Source organism: Phyllobates terribilis, unplaced genomic scaffold (genome assembly GCF_046119375.1).
Source record: "Phyllobates terribilis strain yellow unplaced genomic scaffold, ASM4611937v1 Scaffold_2__4_contigs__length_985480577, whole genome shotgun sequence".
Taxonomy (NCBI): domain Eukaryota; kingdom Metazoa; phylum Chordata; class Amphibia; order Anura; family Dendrobatidae; genus Phyllobates; species Phyllobates terribilis.
Window position 1 is genome coordinate 850,452,909 of NW_027362762.1, and position 20,028 is coordinate 850,472,936.

The window sequence follows — 20,028 nt, forward strand, 5'->3', positions numbered from 1 at the left end:
AATTGCACAGAATGCAAACAAGACAAAAAACCAAGCAATGTGAACTGAGGTCTAAGATGGTAGACATGCAAGAAATAGGAGCATGTTCACACTAGCAAAAAGAAGCAAAACCTACAAAAGACAAAAATATATCTCATACCCTACCATCATTATATATAAATGTAAAGCAAAGTTTCTTAATAAATATAGGGTACTTAGTGAACTATTTTTGATCAAAAAAAGTATACAAGCCGTCCAACCAGTGGCAAGGTGACCCTAAATTGGGACGGTGCCTATATTAAAAACCTTACTGTATATCAAAGTTGAAGTAATGCATATAAAAGGGTAGACAAATAGGACCGGGTCCCAACTCCAGACCACCCAGGCCCGTGGTAAGCTACATATATACTAATCAGCTCAACAAAGGGGAAGCCACACCCTTAAATTGCACAGAATGCAAACAAGACAAAAAAACAAGCAATGTGAACTGAGGTCTAAGATGGTAGACATGCAAGAAATAGGAGCATGTTCACACTAGCAAAAAGATGCAAAACCTACAAAAGACAAAAAATATCTCATACCCTACCATCATTATATATAAATGTAAAGCAAAGTTGCATAATAAATATAGGGTACTTAGTGAACTATTTTTGATCAAAAAAAGTATACAAGCCGTCCCACCAGCGGCAAGGTGACCCTAAATTGGGACGGTACCTATACTGCCTATATTAAAAACCTTACTGTATATCAAAGTTGAAGTAATGCATATAAAAGGGTAGACAAATAAGACCGGGTCCCAACTCCAGACCACCCAGGCCCGTGGTAAGCTACATATATACTAATCAGCTCAACAAAGGGGAAGCCACACCCTTAAATTGCACAGAATGCAAACAAGACAAAAAACCAAGCAATGTGAACTGAGGTCTAAGATGGTAGACATGCAAGAAATAGGAGCATGTTCACACTAGCAAAAAGAAGCAAAACCTACAAAAGACAAAAATATATCTCATACCCTACCATCATTATATATAAATGTAAAGCAAAGTTGCATAATAAATATAGGGTACTTAGTGAACTATTTTTGATCAAAAAAAGTATACAAGCCGTCCCACCAGTGGCAAGGTGACCCTAAATTGGGACGGTACCTATACTGCCTATATTAAAAACCTTACTGTATATCAAAGTTGAAGTAATGCATATAAAAGGGTAGACAAATAGGACCGGGTCCCAACTCCAGACCACCCAGGCCCGTGGTAAGCTACATATATACTAATCAGCTCAACAAAGGGGAAGCCACACCCTTAAATTGCACAGAATGCAAACAAGACAAAAAACCAAGCAATGTGAACTGAGGTCTAAGATGGTAGACATGCAAGAAATAGGAGCATGTTCACACTAGCAAAAAGAAGCAAAACCTACAAAAGGCAAAAATATATCTCATACCCTACCATCATTATATATAAATGTAAAGCAAAGTTGCATAATAAATATAGGGTACTTAGTGAACTATTTTTGATCAAAAAAAGTATACAAGCCGTCCCACCAGCGGCAAGGTGACCCTAAATTGGGACGGTACCTATACTGCCTATATTAAAAACCTTACTGTATATCAAAGTTGAAGTAATGCATATAAAAGGGTAGACAAATAGGACCGGGTCCCAACTCCAGACCACCCAGGCCCGTGGTAAGCTACATATATACTAATCAGCTCAACAAAGGGGATGCCACACCCTTAAATTGCACAGAATGCAAACAAGACAAAAAACCAAGCAATGTGAACTGAGGTCTAAGATGGTAGACATGCAAGAAATAGGAGCATGTTCACACTAGCAAAAAGAAGCAAAACCTACAAAAGACAAAAATATATCTCACACCCTACCATCATTATATATAAATGTAAAGCAAAGTTGCATAATAAATATAGGGTACTTAGTGAACTATTTTTGATCAAAAAAAGTATACAAGCCGTCCCACCAGCGGCAAGGTGACCCTAAATTGGGACGGTGCCTATATTAAAAACCTTACTGTATATCAAAGTTGAAGTAATGCATATAAAAGGGTAGACAAATAGGACCGGTCCCAACTCCAGACCACCCAGGCCCGTGGTAAGCTACATATATACTAATCAGCTCAACAAAGGGGAAGCCACACCCTTAAATTGCACAGAATGCAAACAAGACAAAAAACCAAGCAATGTGAACTGAGGTCTAAGATGGTAGACATGCAAGAAATAGGAGCATGTTCACACTAGCAAAAAGATGCAAAACCTACAAAAGACAAAAAATATCTCATACCCTACCATCATTATATATAAATGTAAAGCAAAGTTGCATAATAAATATAGGGTACTTAGTGAACTATTTTTGATCAAAAAAAGTATACAAGCCGTCCCACCAGCGGCAAGGTGACCCTAAATTGGGACTGTACCTATACTGCCTATATTAAAAACCTTACTGTATATCAAAGTTGAAGTAATGCATATAAAAGGGTAGACAAATAGGACCGGGTCCCAACTCCAGACCACCCAGGCCCGTGGTAAGCTACATATGTACTAATCAGCTCAACAAAGGGGATGCCACACCCTTAAATTGCACAGAATGCAAACAAGACAAAAAACCAAGCAATGTGAACTGAGGTCTAAGATGGTAGACATGCAAGAAATAGGAGCATGTTCACACTAGCAAAAAGAAGCAAAACCTACAAAAGACAAAAATATATCTCATACCCTACCATCATTATATATAAATGTAAAGCAAAGTTGCATAATAAATATAGGGTACTTAGTGAACTATTTTTGATCAAAAAAAGTATACAAGCCGTCCCACCAGCGGCAAGGTGACCCTAAATTGGGACGGTACCTATACTGCCTATATTAAAAACCTTACTGTATATCAAAGTTGAAGTAATGCATATAAAAGGGTAGACAAATAGGACCGGGTCCCAACTCCAGACCACCCAGGCCCGTGGTAAGCTACATATGTACTAATCAGCTCAACAAAGGGGAAGCCACACCCTTAAATTGCACAGAATGCAAACAAGACAAAAAACCAAGCAATGTGAACTGAGGTCTAAGATGGTAGACATGCAAGAAATAGGAGCATGTTCACACTAGCAAAAAGATGCAAAACCTACAAAAGACAAAAAATATCTCATACCCTACCATCATTATATATAAATGTAAAGCAAAGTTGCATAATAAATATAGGGTACTTAGTGAACTATTTTTGATCAAAAAAAGTATACAAGCCGTCCCACCAGCGGCAAGGTGACCCTAAATTGGGACGGTACCTATACTGCCTATATTAAAAACCTTACTGTATATCAAAGTTGAAGTAATGCATATAAAAGGGTAGACAAATAGGACCGGGTCCCAACTCCAGACCACCCAGGCCCGTGGTAAGCTACATATATACTAATCAGCTCAACAAAGGGGAAGCCACACCCTTAAATTGCACAGAATGCAAACAAGACAAAAAACCAAGCAATGTGAACTGAGGTCTAAGATGGTAGACATGCAAGAAATAGGAGCATGTTCACACTAGCAAAAAGATGCAAAACCTACAAAAGACAAAAAATATCTCATACCCTACCATCATTATATATAAATGTAAAGCAAAGTTGCATAATAAATATAGGGTACTTAGTGAACTATTTTTGATCAAAAAAAGTATACAAGCCGTCCCACCAGCGGCAAGGTGACCCTAAATTGGGACGGTACCTATACTGCCTATATTAAAAACCTTACTGTATATCAAAGTTGAAGTAATGCATATAAAAGGGTAGACAAATAGGACCGGGTCCCAACTCCAGACCACCCAGGCCCGTGGTAAGCTACATATGTACTAATCAGCTCAACAAAGGGGATGCCACACCCTTAAATTGCACAGAATGCAAACAAGACAAAAAACCAAGCAATGTGAACTGAGGTCTAAGATGGTAGACATGCAAGAAATAGGAGCATGTTCACACTAGCAAAAAGAAGCAAAACCTACAAAAGACAAAATATATATCTCATACCCTACCATCATTATATATAAATGTAAAGCAAAGTTGCATAATAAATATAGGGTACTTAGTGAACTATTTTTGATCAAAAAAAGTATACAAGCCGTCCCACCAGCGGCAAGGTGACCCTAAATTGGGACGGTACCTATACTGCCTATATTAAAAACCTTACTGTATATCAAAGTTGAAGTAATGCATATAAAAGGGTAGACAAATAGGACCGAGTCCCAACTCCAGACCACCCAGGCCCGTGGTAAGCTACATATGTACTAATCAGCTCAACAAAGGGGAAGCCACACCCTTAAATTGCACAGAATGCAAACAAGACAAAAAACCAAGCAATGTGAACTGAGGTCTAAGATGGTAGACATGCAAGAAATAGGAGCATGTTCACACTAGCAAAAAGATGCAAAACCTACAAAAGACAAAAAATATCTCATACCCTACCATCATTATATATAAATGTAAAGCAAAGTTGCATAATAAATATAGGGTACTTTGTGAACTATTTTTGATCAAAAAAAGTATACAAGCGGTCCCACCAGCGGCAAGGTGACCCTAAATTGGGACGGTACCTATACTGCCTATATTAAAAACCTTACTGTATATCAAAGTTGAAGTAATGCATCCATGATTAGACTATTCAAAGTGACAGCTGTTAGTGGTCATAACCATAGATACCTAAGCTACTGCAATGCACCGCACATGGGGTAAGTGACACGGCAAATCAGAAGAACTATACATTTCTGATTGGAGGTATTTGCTAATATTATTATTATTACACCTACTACTTATTGGAATAGGATCTTGGACATGGGAATACCCCTTTAAACTGTCCAATTTTAAACAGAGTTAACACGTTTCTCACATTGGTTCATGCTGGATGATGAATTTGTTGCGTCTTTGGACTGTTTAGTCTAGAGGGTCGGCAACATTTTTTGTACAGTGAGCAGATTTAAAGAAAAAAAAATAAGATGTACTCAGCGTGCCATGCTATTAAATGATATAACAAAACCGTTAGGGCACTTTACGAGATTTGGTTGGCTGACTTCTCATGCATTGCTTCTACATTTTATGTGGACACCTGAAAGTGGTGGCACCTTTGTGTAACTTAAAGGGGTTTTCTCACTAACAAAATACATTTTAATTAATAGATTTTGGAATAATAATAATTTCTACAATTGGATGTGTTAAAATAATGTTCCTGTGCTGAGATAACCTTATAAATGTGCCCCTGCTGTGTACGGTGTAATGGCTGTGTCTGACTGTACAGGAACATGGTCTGATCATACCACATCTCCTGGCAGGGGAGGACGCAAAAGAATATACAGATATTACAGCACAGTATATAGTGACTTTTATTCTTGCAATTATAATATCAGCATACATCCTGATGATTATTATTATTGTGCTCATACTCACATCAATTTACTAACTAGTTATACATTATTGAGTCAATGCAATATTATATTTGATGCTATTTATTATTTATGCAACTCATATCATTGGTTCTTTTCTTATTTCTAGATGTTCATATCACATTAAATCTACTACTTGTGCTCCTTTTACTGCTTCCAAGCTTATTTATTTGTCCCAGCTTATTGTCATCTGGGATATATAGGTTTGGATTTTGACCATCCGTTTTTGGTTTGTTAATCTGGTTATAGTGAACTATTTAAACTGATCTGAAGTTTATTTCTATGTAATTGCAATCATTGTTCCATCTGATCCCTTCCTACCACAGTCATAATTAATTACGTCTATTGTAATGTATGATTTTAATTGTGGCCTTTGTTTAATTAAGCAGTCATCTTTGATTCATATCCTTCAAACCTTTTGCCTTTTCTGAATACTTTTTTTGGTGTTCAATATAATTTAGAACCTGATTGTAGATTTAGTGCCAGCTATGGGGCCAGACAGATTGTCCCTTAAAGGGAATTTGTCGCCCTTTTTTTTCTAGTCATCTGAGAGCAGCATGATGTAGGGATAGAGACCATGATTTCAGCGATGTATCACTTGCTGGGTTGCTTGCTGCAGTTTTGATAAAAATCCCTGGTTCCTCTGCTGCAGAGTTAGCAGCTCTCTGAATGCTGAGCTCTGTATTACCCCGCCCACATCACTGATTGGCAGATTTCTGCCAATCAGTGGTGGGGGGGTGGGGTTATATAAAGCTCATCTATATGAAGGACTACGTGGCAGTAGGTAGTAATAATCTCTTGCTGATAAAATGAAGATTTTGTCAAAACTACAAGTAGCCCAGTAAGTGACACATCACTGGAATCAGGGTCTCTGCTCATACATTATGCTACTCTCAGATTAGGTAGCAAAAACCTAGTGAAAAAAAAACCTCCTTTTAATGAATGGGCTCTGGCTACTTTACTAGCCCAGTCTTGGCCACACTTGATTTTGGAATTTTCAAATTAGACCTATTTTAGCAATATACATTTCGCAAATCTGGTATTATATCCATGTGGTTATTTTACTGATAAAGATTGCCACTGTAGTACACAGTCTGACTGTTGCTGCTGCCGAAAGCCCACCTACCTGCTCCTAGCCAATCTCTGCAATTATTCATGTGACCACTGCAGCCAGTCACAGTATGCAGCGTTCACATAGGATTGGACTTCAAGAGGCCAGTTAGCACAGAGACTGGCAGGGGACCAGTAAGGGAGCCACAGAAGTGCTAGTGTAGTTGAGTATAGTGTTTCTGTTTAATTTTACAAGCTTTGCTGCTTTCCAGATGGAAATCACAGCAAATGTTGCACAATTCATTGCGTATTTGCAGTAGAATTTTAAATATTTGCCAACATGCTTTTATTGGATAAAAAACAGAAAAAAGAATATACTTAATATGTGAAATCTGCTGTCCGTTCACATGTTCAGCACTTTCATATGTCATACACATGATGACTTTTCATACACATGAGGCGATGACATGTCCGTACTCATGTCACCACCATGATCACCTGTTGGCGAGTAAGACATCATATAGACAATGTAAATAGGATATAGTTGGGACTGACTTTTATAAAATCTCACATTACACGTATAGAATGAATGTAAGTTGGGGGCCGCATGCCCAGATGGGGAAGTAAAATCATTGCTTAAAATTCACGTCTGTTGTCAATTTAGGCTCGCACTCTAAATATAGAGTTGTATTTTTCCACTAAAGTTCGCTAAATCCTGTTTTTATACTATATTAAGCTGGTCACACACGGCGCAATACTGGGGCATGAACGGCAATCGGCTACATCACAGTCCAGATTCTCTGCACATTAAAAGGAACGTGTAGTCAGAGAAAGACCCTTTATTTTGCTCAAGTTTTTATGTTAAAGTAAACCTGCCAGCAAAAAAACAAAACGCAATTTACCTGTAGCCATAGTGGTAATCTGCAGCTAAATATTGTTTTAAACATCTTCTGCTGTCTAATTATTATAAGTGCAGCTGCAGGGTGAAAATGAAGTTATATTCTCCCTGCAGCCACTCGCTTCCTGTCATCGGGGTGGCACTGGGGCAGTGAGCACTTGCTCCTTGCTCACATCCTGCTCTCTGCAGCCTGTGTGTGGAGCTGGCTGTCATTCAAGGAGCAGAGTGAGTGATTGCAGCACATTCACTGTATAGAGAGCGCTGACTGATCACTGCCTCCTGCACCTCCTCGATAACAGGAAGTGAGCGGCTGCAGAGAGAATATAACTTCGTTTTCACCCTGCAGCTGCTCTTCCAATTTCATTGCTGAACTTGCTTAAAACGGTATTTAGCTCTAGATTTCCAGAGTGGCTGCAGGTAAATACTTTTTTTGTGCTGATAGGTTCCTTTTAAACATATTTTTGTTTGTAACTATTTTAAAAGATCCTAAAACTTGCAATTCACACTCAACTAACTTCCCCTTCCCCAGGGGAATAGAGCTGGAGTAACAGAGGCTTCAGATCTACCATAGCCCTTCAGCTTAATTTACATATCAGTTCAAACACTGATTTCTCGGTAATGGAGGAATGGACTAGCCATGTAAAGGTATTGCTGGAAAAAGCGTCACGCACACATAAATAGTTTGGGGGGTGAAATCCTTCAGACAGTTTCCCTTTAATGAATCTGGTGCATTTTATCAGTGGCATGCGTCGGGGATTGGAGTAACATCTCTGGTGTAAGTGACGCGCCCCCTGGGCCAGTGTTGTTTGGGGGATACCCGGAGCCGGATCAGATGGGGGTTGTAGTCTCCGAGTGGCGGTGACCCGGTCCGTGCCCAGGGTGTCAAGCTCAGTGTGTGGCAGTCCTACAGATGTTACTGGATGTTCTTTAGTGTCGACTACGCCACCCGTTGATTTGCGGTCACTACGGCCGCCGCTGCAGCAGGGTCCGCTGAGGCTGGTGGTGTGTGTGCAGCTCAGGTAGTATAACCCCCAACGGGAGGGGTATAGCCTCGGGGGGTCAGTTGTAGAGGGTGGTGGTTGTGGGGGTGCAGTGAGAGTGGTAATAAGACTCCGAGTCGGGCTGTGCAGTTCAGGGTTTTACTTACTGCTTTTGTGTTGGTCACTCCGGCCTTGAGTGACCACCCGAGCCGTGCTGCGTCCACCAGGTCCTGGACTCGGCCAACCCCCAGGTGATTCTGGAGCGTGGTCCTGAGCTCCCTTTCTGACTTGTCCTTCTCTCTGGCCTTCCCCACCAGGGATCCACCTAAGTCCGGCTCCCTCGGGCCTCTTGTTGGTAAAACCCTTGTCTCTGGGTTCCCTGACCCTATTCTTGGTTTGCCTTCCGGGTGGATTTAGTGGGTGGTCGTGGCAGATCCTGCCCACGACCTCCGGTCTCTGGCTAAGGATTAGGGCCCTCCACCAGCTTGGGATCCGGTACCCTTGTGCCAACTCTTCACCCTCTGCTCTAATTTTGGGTTCTTGGAGTTCCCTCTTCTCCCCCTCTGGGTCCTTCTTTCTCCTCTCTCTCTCTCTTGGCCTTGGAGCTGGCTGAGCTGCTCTGCTTCTCTGACTCAACTCTGACAGACTGACCCTGATCTAAGATGGTTCCCACCTTATATACTCCCTCTATGTGTGAGCTCAGGTGACCAGCACCCAATGAGCTCCTAGCATTACCCAGACTGCTCCCCCTATCTGCCCCTACACTACTGGGATGTTCCACCCCCCTCCCACTCCAGCCAGGGACAGACACTGTCGTACCTGCACATTTCTCTAGTGGGAGTACCATTGGTCTGTCCCTCGGAAATGGGATGTGTGTAGTGCATACAGCCTACTGAGCTCAGTTCCACACTCCATCCTTACCCGGGAGTGGAATACCACACCTCTGACTTGAGGCGTAATACCCCTGTAGCAGCCGAATCCTCAGGGTGCTACATTCCCCCCTGGTAAATCACAGCACGTCCTCGGGCTGTAAGATACAAAAACATCCAAAACATACAATTTTTTTTTTTTTTTCATAAACATAAACATATAAAACATCACATAAAACTTTTCATAAAAACTCTTCATAAATAACGTCCTTGTAAACACTCTTGCTCCTCCGGCCACGGTGCAACTTGTGACCGGGAAAAGCGCGACAGTCTCTTTAAGAAAAACAACAGTTTACTATAAAACCGGTAGGGGGCGCCTTAGGAAGCGCAACTATATCAAAGGGAATATGGCCGCTCTCAGTCCTCGGCCAGGTAATGGGAATAGGGACACACGGGTTAACAGTTCACTCTTGTCCCAACGGGGACTTATTTAAAGCAGCAACAGTTCACTGTACCCCGATGGGTAACTATTTACAGTCTCTTTACCGTACTTTAACGACGGCGTCCTCCTGCTCCTTCTTTGGATTTAGACCCGTCCGGGTCCTCCTGCTCCTCCTCACACCGCAGCTCCTCCTCCGTCAGGCGATGTACATGGAGGGCGTAGGGTCCTTTGGCACACTTGTGCCGGGTGAAGGTGACCTCGTCCCCTACGTACAGGTCACGACCTCTGTGTCCCTCCGGCAGATGGCTTTCTACGTCTCTGCGTGTGACAAAGACGTCGCCGGGGGTATGATGGTCTTTTATGAAGCCCCACCCATGCTGCTGGTTGAATTTAATCACAGTCCCGGTGGTACGGGGACCATGAGCTGCACGGGGTTTCCTCCTGGTCCGGCTCTTCTGCTCCGCGCTCCTTATCTGTGCTTGCTGTTCCCGAACCCGCCTCTCTTTCCGCTCCTTCTCGAAGACCTCGAGCTGCTGGCGGCAGCACTCTGCACGCTCCGCTGCGGCCGCCCGAGTCTCCTGAGTGAACCCCATGAGGTCTCCTCCGGTGGGGTCCCACTCAAACTGTGCCTCCTCTAGCGGGGGCTGGGTCCTCCTGACGGGCTTCGGAACCGGAATCAGGGGTTCATCTAGGGGTCTTTCTTTCCGGAGTCGGGGATGGTGAAACTCCGGTGGCCATATGAAGGGCTGCCCATCCGGGCACGTATGCTGGGCGAACAGGTCCTCACCCAGGTGCGGTACTTTAGGTGTTATGGGCGCTGTGGTGGTAGCGGCGCCCGGGTTGACCAGGCCTTGCGACCAGGCTTGGGGCATGCTAAAGGAAAAGGGCACCGTAAGAACGGCGGTGCCCGTGGTTACTCGGCCCTGCGACCAGGCTGGTGGCTCCGCGGAGGTAGGGGGCGCTGTTGGAATGGCGGCGCCCGGGGGTACTAGGCCTTGCGACCAGGCTGATGGTATTTCCTGCTTTGCCGCGCTCAGGGTCGAAGCGCGTGACGTCACAGGGGTCGCGGCCGCGGGTTCCGGTTGAGGCCTAGTCTGCGGCGGTGACGATGCAGCGACGGGCACGGCAGGGGGAATTTCGGGCTCTGCGACGGGGAGCTGGGGCAGGTACACGGTTTCCCGGCTCGGGGTAGTGACGTCCCCTTTACCTGCCTCCGTCCGTTCAGCTCCCTTCTCGGCGCCGTCTCCGGCCTTGAGTCCTCCTGCACCATCCTCAGAGGCGGTCTGTCTCCTCGTCTCGGGTGGCGTGCTCCGCTGACGGGTTTCGGTCCGCTGGGCCATCTCTCGGCTCCACTCCGCCAACGTCTCTCACTGCACCCGGGCCATCCTCCGTGCGAGGCCCTCCAGCGCAGTCTGTGCACACTCCCGGTCTCGGGGGAGCTGTGCCAGGACCTCCACTAGGCCTAGTGGGGTTGTTGCTTGCAGCAGGCTCCTGACCACTGGGTCGGTGCTGCCTGACTCTCCCTCCATCTCCGGGTAGGCTTTCTCTGGACTCCTCTCCAGACTTCTTGTCTCCGGGTGCGCTCTCTCCAGACTGCTCCAGGCGACACCCATCTTTGCTCTCTTGTTCTGTCTCCGCCCACATTGAGGGTGGTCCCGGGGCAACTTTGTGATTGTCAGTTCCAGGGGCAGTTCTCTCACGCTGATGGACACTTCCAGCATCACAGTCTCTGTTGGTGGGCGCGGTTTCCGCTTTTGGCGCCATTCTTCGACCTGGCCCACGATGGGAGGTGGCCTCTTGCCACCCTCTGGCACGCCCATAATGGCGTCCGCTCTTCCAAGGCGGGAAATCTTTGGAAATGGCGGGAATCGTCTCCCAGTGGCGGGAAACTCCATGGATGGCGGGAAAAAGCTGCAAATGGCGGACAACCGGCGGGAAACGACCTGTGATGGGGTCCGTTGGCGGGGACCCTCCGGAACCGGCGGGAGACTTCTTTTTGAGGTAACGGTGAACTTTTCTTCAGGCACGCAGTACCCGGTTGTTGCGGGCACGTAATCCTGCCGACTACGCCAAAGTTGACGCGCCCCCTGGGCCAGTGTTGTTTGGGGGATACCCGGAGCCGGATCAGATGGGGGTTGTAGTCTCCGAGTGGCGGTGACCCGGTCCATGCCCAGGGTGTCAAGCTCAGTGTGTGGCAGTCCTACAGATGTTACTGGATGTTCTTTAGTGTCGACTACGGCACCCGTTGATTTGCGGTCACTACGGCCGCCGCTGCAGCAGGGTCCGCTGAGGCTGGTGGTGTGTGTGCAGCTCAGGTAGTATAACCCCCAACGGGAGGGGTATAGCCTCGGGGGTCAGTTGTAGAGGGTGGTGGTTGTGGTGGTGCAGTGAGAGTGGTAATAAGACTCCGAGTCGGGCTGTGCAGTTCAGGGTTTTACTTACTGCTTTTGTGTTGGTCACTCCGGCCTTGAGTGACCACCCGAGCCGTGCTGCGTCCACCAGGTCCTGGACTCGGCCAACCCCCAGGTGATTCTGGAGCGTGGTCCTGAGCTCCCTTTCTGACTTGTCCTTCTCTCTGGCCTTCCCCACCAGGGATCCACCTAAGTCCGGCTCCCTCGGGCCTCTTGTTGGTAAAACCCTTGTCTCTGGGTTCCCTGACCCTATTCTTGGTTTGCCTTCCGGGTGGATTTAGTGGGTGGTCGTGGCAGATCCTGCCCACGACCTCCGGTCTCTGGCTAAGGATTAGGGCCCTCCACCAGCTTGGGATCCGGTACCCTTGTGCCAACTCTTCACCCTCTGGTCTAATTTTGGGTTCTTGGAGTTCCCTCTTCTCCCCCTCTGGGTCCTTCTTTCTCCTCTCTCTCTCTCTTGGCCTTGGAGCTGGCTGAGCTGCTCTGCTTCTCTGACTCAACTCTGACAGACTGACCCTGATCTAAGATGGTTCCCACCTTATATACTCCCTCTATGTGTGAGCTCAGGTGACCAGCACCCAATGAGCTCCTAGCATTACCCAGACTGCTCCCCCTATCTGCCCCACACTACTGGGATGTTCCACCCCCCTCCCACTCCAGCCAGGGACAGACACTGTCGTACCTGCACATTTCTCTAGTGGGAGTACCATTGGTCTGTCCCTCGGAAATGGGATGTGTGTAGTGCATGCAGCCTACTGAGCTCAGTTCCACACTCCATCCTTACCCGGGAGTGGAATACCACACCTCTGGCTTGAGGCGTAATACCCCTGTAGCAGCCGAATCCTCAGGGTGCTACATAAGAAATGCATTCAATTTCAATAGAATTTACAGGAAGGTGTAACCTCGCCACAGCTTCAGCCCCCAAAATGCCAAAAGTTGCAAAATTGATGAATCAGGACCCATGACTATTATAAGTAATTGGGGTCTGACAGGCGACTTTGATATCAGAGCTGTATCTTGGGGTCTTCAGTTTAAAAAAAATGTTTTCCATATGTGTATTGAAAAAAAATCTCTGCAGTTCTAGGGATTCGGTCCAAAATTTGTAAGATGTTGAGGATCTTAGAGTGTGGTTTGTCCTGTTGGCAGTGGAGGTGCATAGGTTTCCCGGCTCGGCCCAGATTATAGCGTGGCCGATGTACTGGACGTATGTGGTGTTTGCTGTATACTGTATACTCTCTTTCACCAGTAACCTGAGCTGTGCCTCCTCTTTCACATCAGTTGCCTCTTATACCACTGGGCTTGTTATTTCTTAGCATTCCACATATTTTTAGTATGATTTCTCTGTACAATTCTTACATTTCCATTCTTTAAATTTCTCATGGTTTCACCCAATACTGAAGAAACCTAATACTGCTGGGATGTATGACTGTCATATGCTAACTGAGAAGGTCATTACTATTTCATTCTAGAAGTAAACACGGTGACATGTAAGTGTAGTGACTATGTCTCCTAACACCCTGGCAAGGAAATTTGTATCTGGATGTGCCCCATTGCAGTCAGCCGAGACGCAGGGATCCACATACGGGTGCTGAATCAGACACGTGGAATCATATTGAGGACCCATCACCACAATAGAAAGCTGTGGGCCAAATGTATATTACCTATTCTATTGACTTTGGTGCACCCCAGTTGAAAAAAAATACTTTGGTCTATGTAAAAGATTACCAAAAATATGTAATATGCCCCATATTTATGATTATACTCTCTTAGGCCCCCTTCACACGTCCTGGTGAATCCAATACTGGAAACACATGTACTGGTGAGATCTGTGGTCCATGTCCATGTGCCATCCATGTGTACTTATGTGATATCCGTGTGATATCCGTCTGTCCGTGTGCTGTCAATGTGACATGTATGGAATGAAATGCAGTATAGGAATTCATTATGTTATGTATTAAAGATGTTCAAAGATAGAAATAGATAGCGATGAGGAACATGATAGATAGAAATATGTCAGTGTAATATATAATCAGAGCTTTGCTTGCTTATTTTTCTGTACTTGTATTTATTGATTAAATAAATTTAAAAAATAAACTGTGGTCCCCCTTAATTTTCCTAACCAGCTGAGGGAAAGCACACAGCTGGGGGTTGGTATTAATATTCTGGGAAGGGGCCAATAACCGTAAAGATTCTCAGCCTATCAATAACAGCTCACAGCTGTTTGCTTAGTCTTCACTGGTTAGTAAAAAGGGAGACCCCCCCCAAAAAAAATGATGTAGGGTTTCCCTATATATACTTACCAGCAAAGGCTAAACAGACAGCTGCAGGCAGATATTAATAGGCTGGGAAGGGGCCATGGATATTGGCCCTCTTCCAGACTAAGAACACCAGCCCTCAGCCGCACCAGAAATGGTGCATTCATTAGATGCACCAATTCTGGCGCTTAGCCTCTGCTCTTCCCACTTGCTCTGGGGTGTTGGTAAGCGGGGTAATGGTTTTGGGATTGCTAAGCTCAATGTTTTCCGGCTGGCGTTGAGAGGGGTCACATTGCTGATGTCTCCGCTCACCAAACCATTTGGATGTAGCAGAATTGGGGATCATCGTGGAACATCAACATTATGGATAATCAATGGACAGGTGAGGATTACTTTGATTTTTTGATTTTTCTTTTTTTTGATTAATAAATGGGTAAGAGGGTTATTGTGGGGGAGTGCATTTTCAATTAAAGGACTTTTCTCTGTGTGTGTCTTTATTAATTTTGACTACGGGGTTCGTAATGGGGATAGACACCTCTCCATCACTAACCTTTGGGCTTGATGTCAGCGGACATAAAACAGCTGACATCAACCCCAAAACAATTACTCCACTTGCCATTGCACCAGGGCAAATGGGAAGAGCCGAAGCTAAGCGCCAGAATTGGCCCAACTAATGGATGCGCCATTTCTGGGACGGTTGAGGGCTGATGTTCTTAGTCTGGGAGGGGTGCAATATCCATGGCCCCTTCCCAGCCTTTTAATATCATCACACAGTTGTCTGTTTAGCCTTTGCTGGCTAGTAAATATGGGGGGGGGGGCGCTATGTCATTTTTTTGGGGGAGTCCACCTTTTTACTAACCAGTAAAGGTTAAGCAAACAGCTGTTTTCTTTTTTAAATGTATTTATTTAATAAACACAATACACAGCTGGTGCTGACGACAAGTCTTATCAGCATTGCGTGGACGCGCTGATTGCAAGGAGACCAGGCGACAATGATGAGATTTGTAGTTAGCTCTACACCCAAGCGGCGTGTGCTAACTACATGTCTCATCAGCGTCACTCTCTGATCGCAGGGAGACAAAGGCCACAATAATGAGAGTTGGATTCAGCACCCGGCGCCCGGGAACAACGCTAACTGTAAAGCTTTTCCCAGACGCCGGTACGTGTCACAGTGATGACACATGGATGTTATCAGTGTGTCTTCTGTGTGTCATCAGTGTGCATTGTGCACGTGTGCGGCATGCATTTCCTATGTGCTGCCGGAAAAAAGGACATGTCTGCGGGTTTTTCACATGCACACGCAGTCCGCGTGAAAAACCTGACATGTGCGCACCACCATTGAATACAATCGGTGTGTGTGTGTCCGGTTTTGCGGTCCTTAAAAAATGTACCGCATACGGACCTAAAAAACGGACATGTGAGGGGGGTCTTATACAGTTACATTAATCTCCCCTGAATATAAAAAAAATGTGAAACATATTGTGCCAGAAATACAAAAAGATACACTGTGCCCTTGCATATAAAAATGTTACTACAGACGTGCGGCCCCCACACAGTTTGTATATTGTCGGTAGCGCGTCCCCTGTTAAATGGGAAGATCTGCTGTGGACAATTATTCTTTTCTAGGCCACCTAAAAGATCAGGCAGTGAACGAGCGCTGGCTCTTATGCAGGCATTACATTTATCTGTTCATGTCTGCAAGTAATCAGGAGCAAGCGTTCTTACAAACTCATGCTCTGCCAAGTATCAGCCGGTGTAAAAGGACCTAGCGTGTAAAAAGCAAGTCTGGATATTTTTCTGCCCAGTACTCAGTTTCAGTCAAGCTTTTTGTACTTTGCTCATGACGTCAGGACACATCTAGAGGCTGCCACTATTTCCCACTGATAAATACACATTCATATTTGTCTCATGCCGTCGTAATGACCTTTCGGTTGTAGTTTTAGCTTGTTTCACAGTTGAAGCTGAATTTGCAGTTTCAGATAGAGCTAGATAAGTAAATAGCCTCTTCAGAGAGGATAAGGCTGGCACTTATTGGAAGTCACAATCCCAAAAGTCAATATTGACCTTTAAAGAACCTTGCTACATCACTTCCGATAAGAAGCCAGACCAAAAACTTCATTTGCAGACATGTATGTTTCAGGGTATTTGCCCCTCATCAGTGCAAAGCTGGAGAACTGATTTGACTGGGTGAGTGGCCTATGAGAAGGAGGAGATGGGTAAAGTTTATCTTTATGGAGAGTGCCAAGTTGGCGTAAAGAAACTTAGAATCCATTGAGTGCTCCTCTTGGAATTTAAATATGTGAGGCTATTTTAAGAGTCATTATTGACTTTTAAGTTGCAGTCGAACAACAGAGACTGGATCAGCGGCGAAGACACAGCGCTGGACCCTGAGAGGGTAAATAAAGTTCAGTTTGTTTGTTTTTCCCAAGTAACTTGGCATATGGCCAAAAGTTTCTTAAAACGGGACAACCCCCTTAAAAGATGCTGCAAAGGATTCTGGTTATTGTACACATCAACTGAAAGTTTGGAAACTGTACAGATAGAAGTGAATCAAAAAGTTGACAGAAAAACACTTTTCAAATTGTGGATTTCAGGGATTTTTTTTTTTTTGCATTGTTGGACAGCCCCTTTAAAATTTAAAAATCCCACTACGAAAAGTCTTAATATCCTCAGAAAAAGGCCGGTTTCACATATCCAACATTCATGGTCCGAGAACAGGTTGGGATGTCCGGACTGGTCGCTGATCTCTTGACCCGAACTCAGAATCCTCTTAGGCTTATACGAGCTGATGAGTTTTGATCAGGAGACTTGTAGTTTATCAGGACATGGCGGTCCGCACTTAGACCGTGGACATCAGACATGTGAATCCAGCGTAATTGTGCCTGTGCGTTGTAGTTTCACAATCCAGTCCTAGTCAGTTCTTATTACTTCTCCACCTCTGTAATTACTTTATTTCTGTTCTGCAATTATGTAACCATCTATTATTGAAGACTGCACATAGGATCCATTAATTCGTGTCCTGTGGTCATGGCGAAGATTCATGTCTACCTGGTATTTGTACAGGGAACTAATCCTTTTTCTCTTGTGTATTTCCCAGGTTGTGGGAACCCCCTGTTACATCTCCCCAGAACTGTGTGAGGGAAAACCCTATAACCAGAAAAGTGACATTTGGGCTCTTGGCTGTGTCCTCTATGAACTTGCTAGCCTTAAGAGGGCATTTGAAGCTGCGGTAAGAATTATTTTAACCCTTGCATTTATCCCTCAGGTCTTTAGGTCCAGATCACAGCTTGAGCGAGTGACCATGTTATTAGTAAATGACTATTTAAGCAAGTTCTTATAACTTAAGCTAGGTAGATCTCAGTATTGATATCCTCCAGAATAAGATTAAGAGATTTTAGCAATTATCTGTGACCTTTAATATTAGATTTGTGGGGTTCAGCTCTCGACACCCCTGCCGGTCAGCTGTTTCAAGGTGCCGTTGTGTTCTCCCTCAGTGGTTTCCAGACAAAGCTCCATCCTTTTACTTTAGTAGCAGCTTTGCCTTGGTAGTAAAATGTTCTACAGCTTTATGTCATTCAAGTCTATAGAGCTGATGTGTAATACCAGACACAGGCTCTACTCAAAGTGTGGCGCTGTACCTCATAAACAGTTACCATCTTCATCAACTGGTCAGCGTGGGTTTCCCACCAATTTTATAGTTGTGGCCTATCTTGACACTGTAATATAGTTCACTGGATCAGTAGTGTGAAAAGAAAAAGCCATATTAGCCCCAGTCTTTCTAGGAATAGGTCAGGGTCTTTCTGGTCAGATGCCTCCAATCAGTAAGTTATGGCGTTCCCCATGGGATATGCTATTACTTTTTATACATGGAAAGTTGGGTTTATATTTGCTTGTTCAATCTTCTTTTAGGAGGCTCAGACACAAATTCTGTTAAAATTATTGACACCCAAACAAAAACCAAATGGACCCAATAAAAGTCAACAGGGTCTGGCATATTTTTTTAAAAAAAATTGGACTCCAAACACCAGTGTGAACCTAAACTGACTCTTGAAGATACCAGCACCATAGTGTCTGAAAGCTCAAGTCTTTTTTCAGGAACTATCTGCTAATATAAGTATTATTAGGGTAGTTTCCTAATACTAAAGGGTTTGTCCACTTCTTGGACAACACCTTCTGAATTCCTTTGTTTCCCCTCAGTAAAATAATAACACCTATACTCACTTCCGGTGCTGGTGCTGTTCCAGTGGTGTCGTTACTGGCTCTCCTGGGGCTCACGTGACATTATATCATAATACTCACTTCCGGTGCTGGTGGTGTTCCAGTGGTGTCGTTACTGGCTCTCCTGGGGCTCACGTGACATTATATCGTAATACTCACTTCCGGTGCTGGTGGTGTTCCACTGGTGTCGTTACTGGCTCTCCTGGGGCTCAGGTGACATTATATCGTAATACTCACTTCCGGTGCTGGTGGTGTTCCAGTGGTGTCGTTACTGGCTCTCCTGGGGCTCACGTGACATTATATCGTAATACTCACTTCCGGTGCTGGTGGTGTTCCAGTGGTGTCGTTACTGGCTCTCCTGGGGCTCACGTGACATTATATCGTAATACTCACTTCCGGTGCTGGTGGTGTTCCAGTGGTGTTGTTACTGGCTCTCCTGGGGCTCACGTGACATTATATCATGTGATCCCTGTGGCTAATCAGCAGCCGTTTCATTCTCCCCTCCTTTGAACAAATCAAGACATCCGGAGTAAGAGAGAGAAATGCCGCAGCTCTCACTTCCTCTGGAAGTCATTTACGTCTGTAGGAGAGGAGAGGGAAGCCAGCCTGCACTGATTGGCTGCAGGGATCATGTGACACAATGTCACTCAAGCCCCAGGGTAGCAACTGCAAACACAATTGGAACTTCACAGACACCGCAGGTGTTATTATTTTACTGGGGGAAAACAAAGGAATTCAGAAGGGGTTGTCAGAGTAGTGGATATCCCCTTTGAAGGCAGTCTGTCAGCACAAAATAACTGTTCAAATCAAGCCCAACACCTTGTGAGGAACAAAGCGCAAATATAAATCATTTCATTAATGTCCATATACTTTGCTGCATTTGCTAGAAATTGTTATTTTTATTCCAGTATGCTAATGAGGTGCTGGGTGTACCTTGGGCGTGGCCTAGCAGTTCAGTCATCTACTTGTTTTTTTACCTGTCTTCACCCTTTTCTGGCTTCTGTAAAGCAATAACTTTCAGTCAAGGAAGAGGAGGCAAAGACAGATGCAAAATAAGTAGCTCTGAAGGTGCACTGAACTGGTCGACCACACCAAGGGTGCACCAAGCACCTCATTAGCATCTTTGAAGAAAAATTATTTCTGGCAAACACCACGACCTATTTGGTTGCTAAGTGTCTAATATTTTTACTAGATCTATGTCTCTCACAAGGTGCTGTGCTTGGTTTAAACAGTCATTTTGTGATGTTACACTAAATGCACTGGAGATTTACAATAGTCCCGCTCTCTTTTTGTTATGATTTTGGAAAATTAAATAAAGAATGAAATGGGGAAACTTTTCCAAGTTTTTATTAATTCCCTTCAGTATTATGTCAGACATTTAAATGAAGAACAAGAATGACAAGAAATTTTTGAGAAACACAATTCCTGATCTAGGTCAATGTAACCTTTCTACCACTGACTTTTATTTTTGCTTGTGACATGAAACCTAAAACATCTACAAGG

General features: G+C 44.5%; 1 protein-coding gene across 2 annotated transcripts in view; it reads left to right on the forward strand.

Moving 5' to 3' along the window:
• NEK8 (NIMA related kinase 8) overlaps positions 1–20,028 on the forward strand; it is a 215,025-nt gene that overhangs the window by 23,403 nt on the left and 171,594 nt on the right. For both annotated transcript variants that reach the window (XR_012299436.1, XM_073667882.1), the window contains exon 4: positions 17,405–17,536. Coding sequence is in view for 1 of the 2 variants with exons in the window: in XM_073667882.1 (XP_073523983.1) it covers positions 17,405–17,536 (132 nt within the window). In the remaining variant the exon portion in view is untranslated. The remainder of the gene's footprint in view (positions 1–17,404; positions 17,537–20,028) is intronic.